The sequence below is a fragment of the Camelus bactrianus genome, chromosome 7 (assembly GCF_048773025.1).
Source record: "Camelus bactrianus isolate YW-2024 breed Bactrian camel chromosome 7, ASM4877302v1, whole genome shotgun sequence".
Classification (NCBI taxonomy): domain Eukaryota; kingdom Metazoa; phylum Chordata; class Mammalia; order Artiodactyla; family Camelidae; genus Camelus; species Camelus bactrianus.
The window spans coordinates 46,217,414-46,231,016 of record NC_133545.1 but is presented as its reverse complement, the minus strand read 5'-3'; the positions used below and the strand labels follow the sequence as shown (position 1 = coordinate 46,231,016).

The 13,603-nt window shown below is 34.0% G+C and overlaps 1 protein-coding gene across 2 annotated transcripts in view; it reads left to right on the top strand.

The window, feature by feature from the left end:
* Positions 1-12,370, top strand: part of KLHL7 (kelch like family member 7) — a 57,915-nt gene extending 45,545 nt beyond the window's left edge. For both annotated transcript variants that reach the window (XM_010968613.3, XM_010968614.3), the window contains 4 exons: positions 3,267-3,507; positions 6,303-6,504; positions 9,828-9,925; positions 10,934-12,370. In XM_010968613.3, coding sequence (XP_010966915.1) covers positions 3,267-3,507; positions 6,303-6,504; positions 9,828-9,925; positions 10,934-11,217 — 825 coding nt within the window. In that variant the 3' untranslated portion in view covers positions 11,218-12,370. The remainder of the gene's footprint in view (positions 1-3,266; positions 3,508-6,302; positions 6,505-9,827; positions 9,926-10,933) is intronic.
* The last annotated feature ends 1,233 nt before the right edge of the window (positions 12,371-13,603 follow it).

The following is a 13,603-nucleotide window of genomic DNA, read 5'->3' as shown; positions in this document are numbered from 1 at the left end:
TCAGAATACAGATTATATAAAATCAATCCTTACTCAAGGAAAATAGCAGCTGATGTTTCTGCCTTGAGACATTTAGAGAAAAAATTACAGCCCCTCAACTCAAGAAGCCTTTCACTTCTGATAGCAGTGCAATACAGCCGGAAAATCACACGAGACAGGGTGTAATGGAGTGCTCAGTCATCAGGTCCAGAATCCAATTGGCAGGGATTCAGAAAAAGGAAATCAGGGAAGCTACAAAAATGAAAGGAGTCTTGAGCTTGAAAAAGTCTAGAATGTGGTGTATCATGGCAGAGGCAAGAAATGCTGACTAGGACCAGGAGAGACAGGACTTTATATACTTGGGTGTGCCTGCATTTGTATGTGTGGATGCATATGTGGATGATGTGTCAAAACTTTAAAAATCCTTTTGTATCTTTTCCAGGCTTTCCAGTTTTCCCATTTTCATATTTTCTTCGCAGCTAAACATAGAACTTTGCCTGGAATGGATACTCAATAAAACTTAACTGAATTAAATTATATTTTTAGGGTAACAATTTCCTGTCCACACTCATACACTGTGTCTCTGGTACTATTTATCCACCTGTTGCTAACATGAAAGCTCCAAGTCGCTCTAGCTTGCCCTGTAGCCTAGGATTGCAGGGAGCCATAAGTAATCCTCCCTCCACCTGCAGGCCCCAGGTTGGAAGTGGTTCCATCACTAGAGTATAAGACCTGGTGTTCATACCCACTGAGCTGACAAGCTTGACTTCCCATCTGTTTTTTTCCCCTCTCTGCTTGCTGCTCCAATTACACACATCTCCTAGGCAATAAAATAAGTTATTAAAGGGCAAAGATTTAATCACATTCTCAGCATTCTACTTTGGATGAGGAGTAGATGAGGGAATTGGGTAGATTTCCGAGGGAGATCTGCCCAAGTACACAACAGAAAAAATAATGTATATCGTAAGCTCGCCTCCTCCTCTCCATACATAAGACCAAAGCCAGATATGTTCAAACACAGGCACATTTGACACCTGACAGGTATATTTAATGAGCCCAAATGTGAAACATTATATTTTATCTGAAATGAAGTCTATTTTGCATTCTAGGTAGAAATTCTTGCAAATAAAGATTATTTCACTTATCTGCCTAGAAGATTTAGGCAGTATATTATATATAGCTAACATTTATCAAGCATAGTGTTTAATGTGTACAGTGACTAATGACAGTATTGGGAGAGTTGGAAAATTAAAAATGTGAGGATTTCTAGAGAAATTAGAGCCCAAATTGCAAGGAGATAGAAGCATGTACCTATTCCTCTGTCACATGTACACGAACACACACACACGTACACAGACATATATGTGCTGCATATACACAGGCTAAACATTTTCCCCTTGGGCTTATAGTTACAAGAGAGCAATTTATTTTAATTCTTTAATATGAAGCATAGCCAGGCTTTTTATGACATATGGTCACCCATTCCCTATCAGACCCCTGAGTGGTGGTAGAAAGTTAGAATTATTCCGTTAACCAAACTTGGGGTTACTTCCTTCTTTGGAACCTCTTTTCCTAGTGTCTAAGTGTTTAAGCTCATCTAGCTAAAAGAAATATTTTGTTTTATAAATCCCAGCTCCTACATGAGCGGTTCTTTTTAATTTGAAGAGTAGCAGGTCTTGGAGACCATTTTAAAGAATATCTGACCAACTTTCTCACCCTAAACTTAACTAAGGAAGAGCATGGGAAGATAATTTTCTTAAAGATATCTTTAGGAAGTAAGATAAAGTTTACATATTGCTTTCTAATAATATCAAATAAATTGGGTATGAGAGTGCAAGACTTGAGATTCACTGAGCTAATGTGTCTTATTAATGAAATTGTATTTCTCTTCTAATGAACTTGGTCAGGTAGGAATTATGCATAGATTTTCAGAATACATAAGAAAATAGTTTACTTTTGAAGGAATGCTCCCTGTAGTGTTTTATCTCTTACTTTTTTCATTCTGTAGTATGCTGTTTCCCTAAGAAAACAAGTTTTTCTCACTTTGTCAGATCCACTGAGTAAAACTGAAGCTTCAGGAAGATGTTCTGTCACCCTGCAGTTTTGTTTGCCTACCAGTAAACATACTGCTGAGTAACCCAGGGCCACTCATAGATCCTAATATGAGAGTAAGAAAGGGGATTGAGGCTCTTTTTCTGGTCACCTAGAAAGTAGAGTGTTTATCATCACTAGGAAGCAAGTTGTTCTACACCAGGGTCTCTTCTTTTTCCTAAGAGGCCATTCCTTATGTTCTTGTGTTGCTTTGGTCTAATTTGATGAATACCTGAAATCCTGGGCACTAGCACAGTAGACGTCAAATTTTCCCAAAGGGGAATCCCCATTAATAATCACACACACTGCTTTGCTTGGTGAGATTGTGAATTGTTTGGATTTCTGTCTGACCCTAATTATTTCAAGAAAGTTTCAGGAACACTGTAGCTTTCTTTCTTTACAAAGGTGGGATCCAATGAGCTTTAATTTTGGGAGCATTCCCTTGTACATTTACATAGAAGAGGGGCACTAGTGTCGTTGGATGTTATCAAACATAGGAAACAGAGTGGTGCTGTGGACAGCCATTCCTGTGAAGTACTGATCGGTGCTCATTTCTTATCATTGGAAAGAAAAATAATGAGTTTCCAGACTACTCAGAACAGATTATTTAAGTATTTCATAATAAATAGCACAGCTTTAAGAGTCTTACTGACTCTACTGGCTCAACTGAGTATTTACAGAAAATTACTACCTCACAGAAGTCTACAAAGTCTTCTGGCTTTAGACGTCAGTAGGATAACAGCAGTTAAAGCTTCATATTATCTGTTTATTCTTTATATCACTTTGTACATCTGGCAGGGAGTGGGTGGGGATATTTACATTTGGAAAAAAGCTTTCTTTAACAAAACTACTTACTTTGAAATTTCCTTGTATTGCTATCCTCAGTGATGGAAGGAATGGAAGACTTGAGTAGGGGGGTGATACACCCAGTTCTATTCAAGTTTCTTTTAGAGCCAGAAAAGACCCAAAGCAGTCACTGTCTTCCACTCATGTTCTGCCACAACTAACCAACATTCAGAAGAAATCACACAGGATTAAATTAGATAATAGATTCCAGCCAAACATTTTTATATGTACTCCAGTAAATTAACATATTCTTATGTTTTTTTTTTAAATGTTCTCAACTGTGTCTTTGCTTCATCCTTTCCAATTATATTTTTCCATTACTGAAAGCTTCCTGTCCTTTCCTGTTACAGGATTATAGCTGGACAGACATCCGCTGCCCCTTTGAAAAACGAAGAGATGCAGCATGCGTCTTTTGGGACAATGTAGTATACATTTTGGGTGGCTCTCAGCTTTTCCCCATAAAACGAATGGACTGCTATAATGTCGTTAAGGATAGCTGGTATTCCAAACTGGGCCCTCCAACACCTCGAGACAGCCTTGCTGCCTGTGCTGCAGAAGGCAAAATTTATACATCTGGAGGTTCTGAAGTTGGTAAGGACTTCTTCAGTATTTGTGTTTGGGGAAGTGCTTTAAAGCCAAGTAACTTGGCTTTCATATTTAAAAATGCAGTTGGCGTTATTTGTCCAGATACTTTTTGACATACTTTAAATATATATGTCATATTTTAGAGCTCATTTCCCTGAAGTTTTACCTTACTGCTCCAATGTCCAAGATTATGTTAATTGTCCATTTTTTTTGTCATGACAAAGGTTTCATTGATGCCATTGGGATTTTAGTTTCATTGATGCCATCTGGATTAGTTGTTTTATATATGAAATATTATTTGCTTTAAAGATTTCAGAGTTTGGCTTACTCAGACCTTTTAAGACCTCTTTACTACATTCAAGCTTTTACAATCTGTATTATTTTTTCTTTCTCTGTATCAGAAAAAATTAGGAATAATATTTTTCATTTGCTTTTTTCTTTAGCTTTTTAATGAGCTAACTGGTAGTGGTATCTTATGCTTATTAATCAGAATGGGGTGTGGGTATGGGCATAAAAGCCTATCTCATTGATAGATAATTTGTTAGTCCACTAGTGGTCTTTTTCTAAATGAATAATTTTTCTAAATGAATATTCTAGGTGCAGACTAGACACATAATAGCTTTTATATGCTTTCATCTTTTCGAGTAATTTCTTTAGCTAAATAATGGTCTTTATAAAAAAAACTAGGAAGACCAAGTAAACCTAAGGTATGGAATTTAAATGTTAAGTCTTTTTATTTTCTTTGATGATTTTTATTTTATTTTATTTTATTTTATTGATGACTTTTATATTAGCTCAAAGAATGTTTTACTTTTGGTCCATGTATTTATTTAAGTTTTCACATACTGCCCCCCAACTAGATGTCAAATGAATACAAGGAAGATTATGATTTTCAAAGTGTGACTTAAGAGAGAACTTTTTCAATATATGTACCCCAATGTTCTTAGCAGCACTATTTACAATAGCCAAGACATGGAAGCAAACTAAATGTCCATCAACAGATGACTGGATAAAGAAGTTGTGGTATGTTTATACAGTGGAATACTACTCAGCCATAAAAATAATAAAATACATGAAATAAAATATTTTATGTATGATTGAAGCATTATGCTGTACACCAGAAGTTGACACATTGTAAACTGACTATATGTCAATAAGATATATATATAATATAAAATAAAATAATAATAATAATAATAATAATGCCATTTGCAACAATATGGATGGACCTAGAAATTGTCATACTAAGTGAAGTAAGCCAGAAGGAGAAAGAAAAGTACCATATGATATCACTTAATGTGGAATCTAAAATACAAATGAACATATTTACAAAACAGAAGCAGACTCACAGACATAGAAAACAAGCTTATGGTTATCAGCAGGGAAAGGGAGGGGTGGGGGATAAATTGGGAGTTTGGGATTTGCAGATACTAACTATTATATATAAAACAGATAAACAACAGGTCCTCTATATAGCACAGGGGACTATATTCAATACCTTGTAATGGCCTATAATGAAAATATGAAACTGAATTAACTGTGCTGTACACCAGAAATTAATATAACATTGTAAAATGACTATACTTCAATTGAAAAAAAAAGTTAATGGTTAACTTAATGTTATGTGAATTTTTAAAAAGCAATTAAAGTTTTAAATTAGAAAAAGGGTAACCTTACCCCCTCTTTAAAAGCATCTTCACAGTAATTCTAATACAGCATATTTCAAATATAATAAATCCTAAAGATAATAGGTAGTATTTTATAGATATACTTTTTGTAGAGAGTATAGTAGATAATGTCATTTCTTCAGCATTTGTTCTACTAAGTCAGTTTTTTACTTAAATAGTGGCTTTTTATTTTTGCTATATACTGTATGTTTTCCCCTAGTGTCAACCAACTGAATGTACTAAGTTGGAAATGTTTTAAAAAGTTAAAAAGAAGTTGTTAGTCCTAACCATTACTTATTCCTTTTGTTACTCATTGAACTTTGCTCTTCATAGACTTTGATCTCGATAGAGAATTATAAGGGTGTTGTTTTTAAGTATTGGAAAGGTCTAGATGAGAAGTAACTTTGGTAAAGTTCTAACTTCTTTTTTCTTGGGAAGGAAAAAGAACACTTCATCTTTAATAGCATAATTTCTAAATAGTATCATTTCTAAAACTCTTTATTGAGCTCCTATAATGTGTAGAAGCTGCAAAACAGGATGAATTTATGTTTTGGCATTAAAATGTATAATCAAAGTACACTAGAAGCATGCAGTGATACCTGGAGTGAATGGACCAGCATGACTTCAGGCCCTACCCACACAACCACTGAGAGTAGTCAGGAAGAATAGTTTTGTTAATGATACAGTGGCTGTTATAGAACATTAAATGATAAAGCTTAGAATACTATCAGATAGTAGTTTTCATAATTTAAGATATGGATTCACTGTCTGTAAATAGCTGTGCTTTTCCTCTTTAGTTAATTCTCATCATGCATAACTGGGGTGGAAGATACACATAATGCTCCTTCAGTTTTTCTTTTGAAATCAAACCAATTTCTTTTTTTGAAGTTTAATTACCAATGAATAAGTCTCTCCAGCAGATCCTTTTCTGAATATTTTCCAAGGTCTGTACAAACACGGTTAGCTTTTTGTTAAACTAACTCTGCATTTTGTTGTTGTTGATTTGAGCATAAAAAAAACTCTGCAAACCTAAATTGTTCCCTCCAGTAATTAAATGACTCAGCTCTACAGTCAGCTCACTCTAAGCCCACACACACACTAAGTTAAGCATGATGGGGTTCTTTTCTTTTACAGGAAACTCAGCTCTGTATTTATTTGAGTGCTATGATACGAGAACTGAAAGCTGGCACACAAAGCCCAGCATGCTGACTCAGCGCTGCAGCCACGGGATGGTGGAAGCCAACGGCCTGATCTATGTTTGTGGTGGAAGTTTAGGGAACAATGTTTCTGGGCGAGTGCTGAATTCCTGTGAAGTTTATGATCCTGCCACAGAAACGTATGTATCAATTTCAAACTCATTTCACAGTTGATTTTATTCTATAAGCTCGGTGGAAGATGTCAAAAGGCAGAAGGAACCAAACAGAAGACTTTTTTTCTTACATTGAGGATATACATACACTTTTGAATGTGTGAGGGTCAGGGGCATGTTTACAGCCCAGACCCTCCCTCTACACAATGAGAAATGGCTTGACCCTTATACCTATGGGAGCCCCTCTCTGTTTCTGTTTGTGCAATAAATGCCTATAAATGAGACAAGTCTGATCAAATTCATAAAATCTTTTTATTTGAGAGATCAGAAAATGTAGGGGAGGAGGGAAAAAGTAATTTATGATTAGTAGTAAATTTGCCTTTAATTAGAAATATATATTGCTTAATGTCATTACTGAATCATACCCCTAGGTATGTCTTTTTTTGAGTTTGTGCTTACCAAAGTATGTTTAGATTCATATTTATTAAATAAAATTATTCTTAAATTGAGTGGGAAGTAAATTTTAAGAAGTAAAATACTAAAGCAATAAATGGTTAGCCAGTTTTTCTGACCTTGTAATTCATGATGGAACTCATTCAGTGTAGCCAAATGAAATGTGCTAGTCATGGAACAGTGGGGGTGGTGGTAAGTATAGTGACATTAAACTAATGAGGAAATGAATACAATGATATCCTAGTCAGACCTTTTGTTGATACTCAGGAACATCCAAAAAACTTCAATAGGAAAAGTCATCTTCTTGTTTAAAAGGATTGTTCTTCCTTTATCAGAACAAGTTATTAGGTAAATATGTTCAACTTAAATGTTTTCCCAAAGAGCTCCACCAAAACTCTTGTGCTTAAATTTTGTATTTAGGATATATAGCGGACTACAAAACATAGAGGTCTTCCACTCCAGCTTTTGCTCTTTTTAATTAAGAGTAAAGATTTAATTATAAAATACTATTGTCATTTGTAGTTAATTATTTTTGCTTCCCACTTGTTTTTAAGGGATTCAAGGAAGCATACTCAGTAACTCCTTTCCCAAACAAAAAATGCAGTTACGATTGTTTTCCCCTCATTTTTTGCTCAGCTAGTCATCCATGTTAGGAATAGAATTGGAAAAAAGCTTATCTTAAACTTACCTTTGCTGGAGTGTTAAGACTAGGAAATCTCTTGAGATCATCAAATTTACTACTTTTCAAAAATGTATCTTTGTACTTGCCAGGGCACACTGGGGATACCCTGTGTCCTCATCTGATCTTCCATCCATTCAGCTAGGTAGCCACCCCATCTAGCCTCAAACTATAGGAGGGGTGTGTATACCAACCGTCCTCCATCCTGTATGAGTCTCTATCACCCACAAACACTATACTCAAAAAAGTATTATAGCATACTAGTTAGAAAATCTCATTCATTCTGCGGCATAATTTCATTTCTAAAAAAGTCTCAAAGTAGATCATACCATATAAACTTCAGGCTTCTAAATTTTGAGATCTTTATTCAGGCACTATTAGTGTAAATCAGTATAATCTTGCTAGTAATAGCAGGAATAAAGGAATTGTACAACCTCAATATTTTTTTTGAAACTAGTTGAATATATTGTTATGGAATATTTTAAAACTTGCACAACTTTAGCATTTCTTTAGGATATATTGAGCTTATGTATTAAATTTGAATTCTCTATTCTCTTCAATACCCTTAAATTTTCCTAGGTGAAAAGCTAGTATGAATATAATTATCCAAGTTTCAAAATAAGAAATGTTATACATTACTGTGTTTTCCTTTCTAATATTTGACATCCATCCAGCTTATTTTTGTAAGACTGTTTCTTTTCACTTTTGAAAAAATTTTAAGTGCTTTTTAACCGGAATATTAGATTGGAAGCTAAAAAAAATGAAACCTATGGAAACAACACGACATACTTTTACAGTCGGAATTTTAAGAAAAGCTACTAAATACTGAACTTCAGGTTGGAGAGAGCAAGGACCTAGTGCATACTTTGCATGTGAATTACAGGAGGAAGGAAGAGTGTTTTGAGGAATTTCCTTAATTCTAAACCTTAAGGAGGCTTAGATATACATAAAAATTTGATGTTATTTTATATCACAGACATATTTAGAGAAGAAAGTGGTATGTATATTGAGTTTTTCCAAGTCAGATACTCTGTTTAATGCACTTTGAAGCTCACTGTGTGGAGAGGCAGTGGAGCCCAAGTCTGGCTTTCCCACTTCCGAGCTGTATGCTGATCTTTTTACCTGGAGGAGCATGTGCATTTATCCTGGAAAACAGGAGGACTATTGCCCACCACACCTTAACAGAATGCTCTGAAAATGAGACTGTTAGGCCATTTTTCAAACAAATGAAAAAATGGTCAATAGAAGACAACATAAGAGTTCATAATGTTTCAGAGTTCATCATTATGCTCCAATTATGTTTTGAAAAGTTAAATTTATTAAATTATTTAAAAGAAGAGCCATAAATAACCTGGAGAGTTACCCTTATGCCAAATTTCCCTTTTGTTGTTGTTTGGAGTCTTATGGTTTAAATCAGCTGTTAGGAACACAAGCCTGTGTGCCAGTACCACCTTTAGAGTCACAGATGGCATTTGTGTGTATGGGAGCATATGCAAAAGAAGAGATTGAACCACATAGAAAAAAATAACTAAACAAAACTCTCTGTGTGTCTCATGCTGCTACCTGTGAATTAGTATCCTTCAACATTTGTGTCCACATTTATATTCTCAATCTCATTCTTTATTATGATCATGCCTGTGAACACAACATGCTAATAAGTAATTAAATGTGACAGAATGCTAATAGTACTTCTGTTACTAGAGCTGCCTAAAGTTCTAAGTGTATAAAGATGGATGTATGGCTAGTAACAGATATGCTAATGTGCTGATCACTAGATGCCCAGGATAAATTTGTGTTTACTTACACATATGTAAATACTAATTACTACCAGATGTGACAATATTAGTCCTTTATATTTTCTTACATATCTTCCCCTTCTTTTTTGTTACTGTTTTACAAGTTACTGTGAACTACAGGAAATGGATTTCTTCCAAAGACATGTTAATAGTCTCCAGATATCCTCTATTTCTCTATCCTCTCAGAGTTGAAAAGAATAAAATCCCTGTTTACTTCACCTATAAATAATAAATTGTTCAAAACCATCGTTAAACTTTTGTTTTCTAGTCTTCCAGATGTGTGTGTGTGTGTGTGTGTGTTCGTAGTACACATGTGAGTGATTTAATTGGGAAAATAGACTTTCATTGTAAATTAGTATGAGTCCTTTTACTTCCTGTGAACAAACAAGTGCAATAAAAACTTTCTCTAATTTTTTTTTTAGATGGACTGAGCTGTGTCCAATGATTGAGGCCAGGAAGAATCATGGACTCGTATTTGTAAAAGATAAGATATTTGCTGTGGGTGGTCAGAATAGCTTAGGTATGTGATGTTCATTCACTGTTCAACTTTCCCAATGAATTTGCTACTATTTTCTTATCTGAAATTATTGAAACATTTCTTAAGATCTAAGCATTAATCCCATACATTGTTATACTTATTTTTGTAGCTTCTGGGAACTAACATTTTATGAAATCTTGTGATAACATTTAACATTCCTGTCCATGAAATGGGGTATGGCTACCAGTCATGTGACAGTCAGATGGCTTCTGCACATTTCCAGATACCCCTTGGAGAATGGAACCACACTAGCTTAAGAACTATTGAGTTCTTCAAAACATTTGAACTTCAAAACAACTTTTAAAACTTTTAAATTTAACTTTTAGGACTTGTATCCAGGCTCTGAATGGCAAAATTTCCTAAACATTTTTAAGCGTTTCATGAAAATATCAATATTACTTTTTAAAATGAGTAAATTTGACCTTTGTATTTTTCTTAAATAATGTTGTACTGAAGAATCTTAAATAATTGCTTTTAATAATGTAGAATCTTGATTGTCTGTAGATAGTCCACAAAGCTCATTTTAGTCAGTACCTTTAATCATTACTTACGTAATAACAGAGAAATGACTTCATTCCCTTCTGTCTCTGCCCATCGCTATTTTCTATAAACTGCTGAAAGATAAATAGCAGAAGGAAAAAGAAGGACATTGGAATAATTATAAACTATAAACTTAATCAGAAGGAAAATTCACTGTTAGGTCTACTTTTTAATTTTTCCAGAACAGATAGAACAGTTTTGATTTTGTAGAATAAATGTAAATATTTATGATTCTAAAAAAAGCAAATAAAAATTAAGTTAAATTTCTATTGTGTTAAAGTAAGAATAAGAATTTAGATGGTAGATATGTGGGCATTCATTATAAAATTCTTATAACTTTTCTACATGTTTGAAATTTTTCATAATAAAATGTTGAAAAGATGCAAAGAATTAACTAAGAGATCTTAGAATTGTTCATATAGTTGTTCATGTTGTTTTACTCTTTTGAAGGTGGTCTGGACAATGTGGAATATTATGATATTAAATTAAATGAATGGAAGATGGTCTCACCAATGCCATGGAAAGGTGTAACAGTGAAGTGTGCAGCAGTTGGCTCTATAGTTTATGTCTTGGCTGGTTTTCAAGGTGTGGGTCGATTAGGACACATCCTTGAATATAACACTGAAACAGACAAATGGGTCGCCAATTCCAAAGTCCGAGCTTTTCCGGTAACGAGTTGTTTAATTTGTGTTGTTGATACTTGTGGAGCAAATGAAGAAACCCTTGAAACATGAAAAATGAGTGAACTTCAAGACCCAATGGAGACTCAAAATCATGGCCATGAGTACTTTGTTCCAAAGAGTTTGGTTACAAAGTTTTAATTTGGTGTTTTGTTTTTTTAAAGGAAGTTTCAAGTAAAGAGTCCTATAAAATAGATGTTTCTTTTATATGGACTTCCTTACTCAATTCAAAGACCATATTTCAGCTGGCCTCATAACCAAGAACATATCTAGTAAGAAAACTTGAAAAATTATAAACACTTGGTGAAAATATGAATTCTTAAATAAACTTCACATTTGTAACTATGATTATGACAGAATGAGAGATTGACTCATCATTGAAGCAGTCTCATCTTAGCTCTATATTCTATTTTCATACATCATAGAAGTGCTATGTAGTTAGGTCTGTTGCTTCTGTTCAGTCAAGCACTAAGAAATAGTAGGAACTGTAAGTCACAATAGGCAACTCTGATGTAGCAGCTTAGTCTCACATAATTTAGCTTGTCTTCATATGTTCCATTTAGTGCCAGATGTATTCCATTTTAAAAGCAAGCCAGAGTGAGTCAAGGCAAAAGCATATCTCTCACAAAACTTCATAAACACATTTTGGGAATTAAAAAGGTACCCAACTCCTCATAAAATACATTCAATCCAATTAAATAATTCCATCTTTTTAATGCAAAATGCCAAGCTTAGCACCCACCACTAATTTATATCACTTGTATTTAACCAGTGGTTAAAAAAGGATTATGCCTCTTTAGTGCTCCCTGTTAAATTAAATCCAATCATAATAAGAATAATTATCTAGTAAAAGATAAAGCTATTTATAGCAAATTTCTAGATCACTAGAATAGCACTGATAGTCACACAATGTCAGTATTGACTTTGAACTTCTTATGGATTAAAAAGGTACATGATTTCTTTTCCTTAGCAGAATATATCAGAAATATTTGACCCATTGTCTCTAAAAGTTTTATAATTGAGTGATATATTTGTCATCTTGTATTAATTGCTTTTATGTGGTCAGTAAGTCTTTTACAAAGCCAGCTACTAATTTCTTTCCTAGTAATGTTTTGCCCTTTTACATTATGGAATGTATGTATAGCCATGCAAAGCTGTCGCCATCAATGTTTTTATCTGATAATATTAAATATTTTTAAACTTAAAATAGACTGCTTAGTTTTATTCATTCTTCATTTTATATGTGTTTGGTAATAGTTGTTATTGAAACTTGTGAAGCAATGTTTCTATTTGAATTTTCATTGTTTTCTTTATATGTTATAATGTTAAACCTTAGAAGTGTTTAAGTGAAAAAAGAATTACAAAAAGCATAATGATAGATGTATTTATGTAGGGTTTTTTATGTATGTAACAGCTTTATTGAGATATAATTCACATATCATACAATTCACCAAGTCTACAATTCAGTGGTCTTTAATATATTCACAGAGTTATGCAGCCATCACCATAATTTTGGATCTCTTTCTTTGCCACAACAAGAAACCCCATACTCATTAGCAGTTATGGGGTTTCTCCATTTTCCCTGTATGAGTTTCCTATGGCTCCTGTAACAAATTACCACAAACTTGGTGGCTTAAAGCAACAGAAATTTATTCTTTCACAGTTCAGGAGGCTAGAAGTCCTAAATCAAGGTGTTGGCAGCAGTGCTTCCTTCTGGAGGCTCTGAGGCAGAAATTGCCTGTGCCTCTCCCAGTTTTTCTGGTGGTTGCTGGCAGTCATTGGTGTTTCTTGGCTGATAACTATGTCACTTCAGTTACTGCCTCTGACTTCACATGACCTTCTTCCCTGTGTGTCTCTCTGTGTCTTAAGGTGGTGTTATAAGGACAACAGTCTGGATTTAGCCCACCCTCCCCACAATCCAGTATATCCTTATCTTAACCAATGACATCTGCAAAGACCCTATCTCCAGATAAGGTCACATGATGACCACATAAATTTTAGGGTGGATATTATTCAATCCAGTTATATCTCCCAAACATCTCATCCCTAGGTAAAACCATTAATCTTTCTGTCTCTATATTTGCCTATTGTGGACATTTTTATGTTGGGTTTAGCATTTTGCACTCCATTAAAAAATGTATGTCTAATTTTTTGGAGGGTAGAATATCTGTATCATATTACAGTTTTGTTGTTATTAATATAGTAATTTCCCATATGGAATATGCCACATTGTTTAAGGTATTTTTTAAAAAACTACCATTTTCTTCAGACTGTATCAGCTGACTAGAACACACCATATGTAGGCAGGTTTTATGTAGATTATAATGAAGTGTGTGTATTAATAATTATAGTAATTCATAATTAGTGTCTATATTCTGCCTTGGAAATATTCAGTATTGTCGATGCCAGGATAATGAGTAAATGTACATGATCACATGCT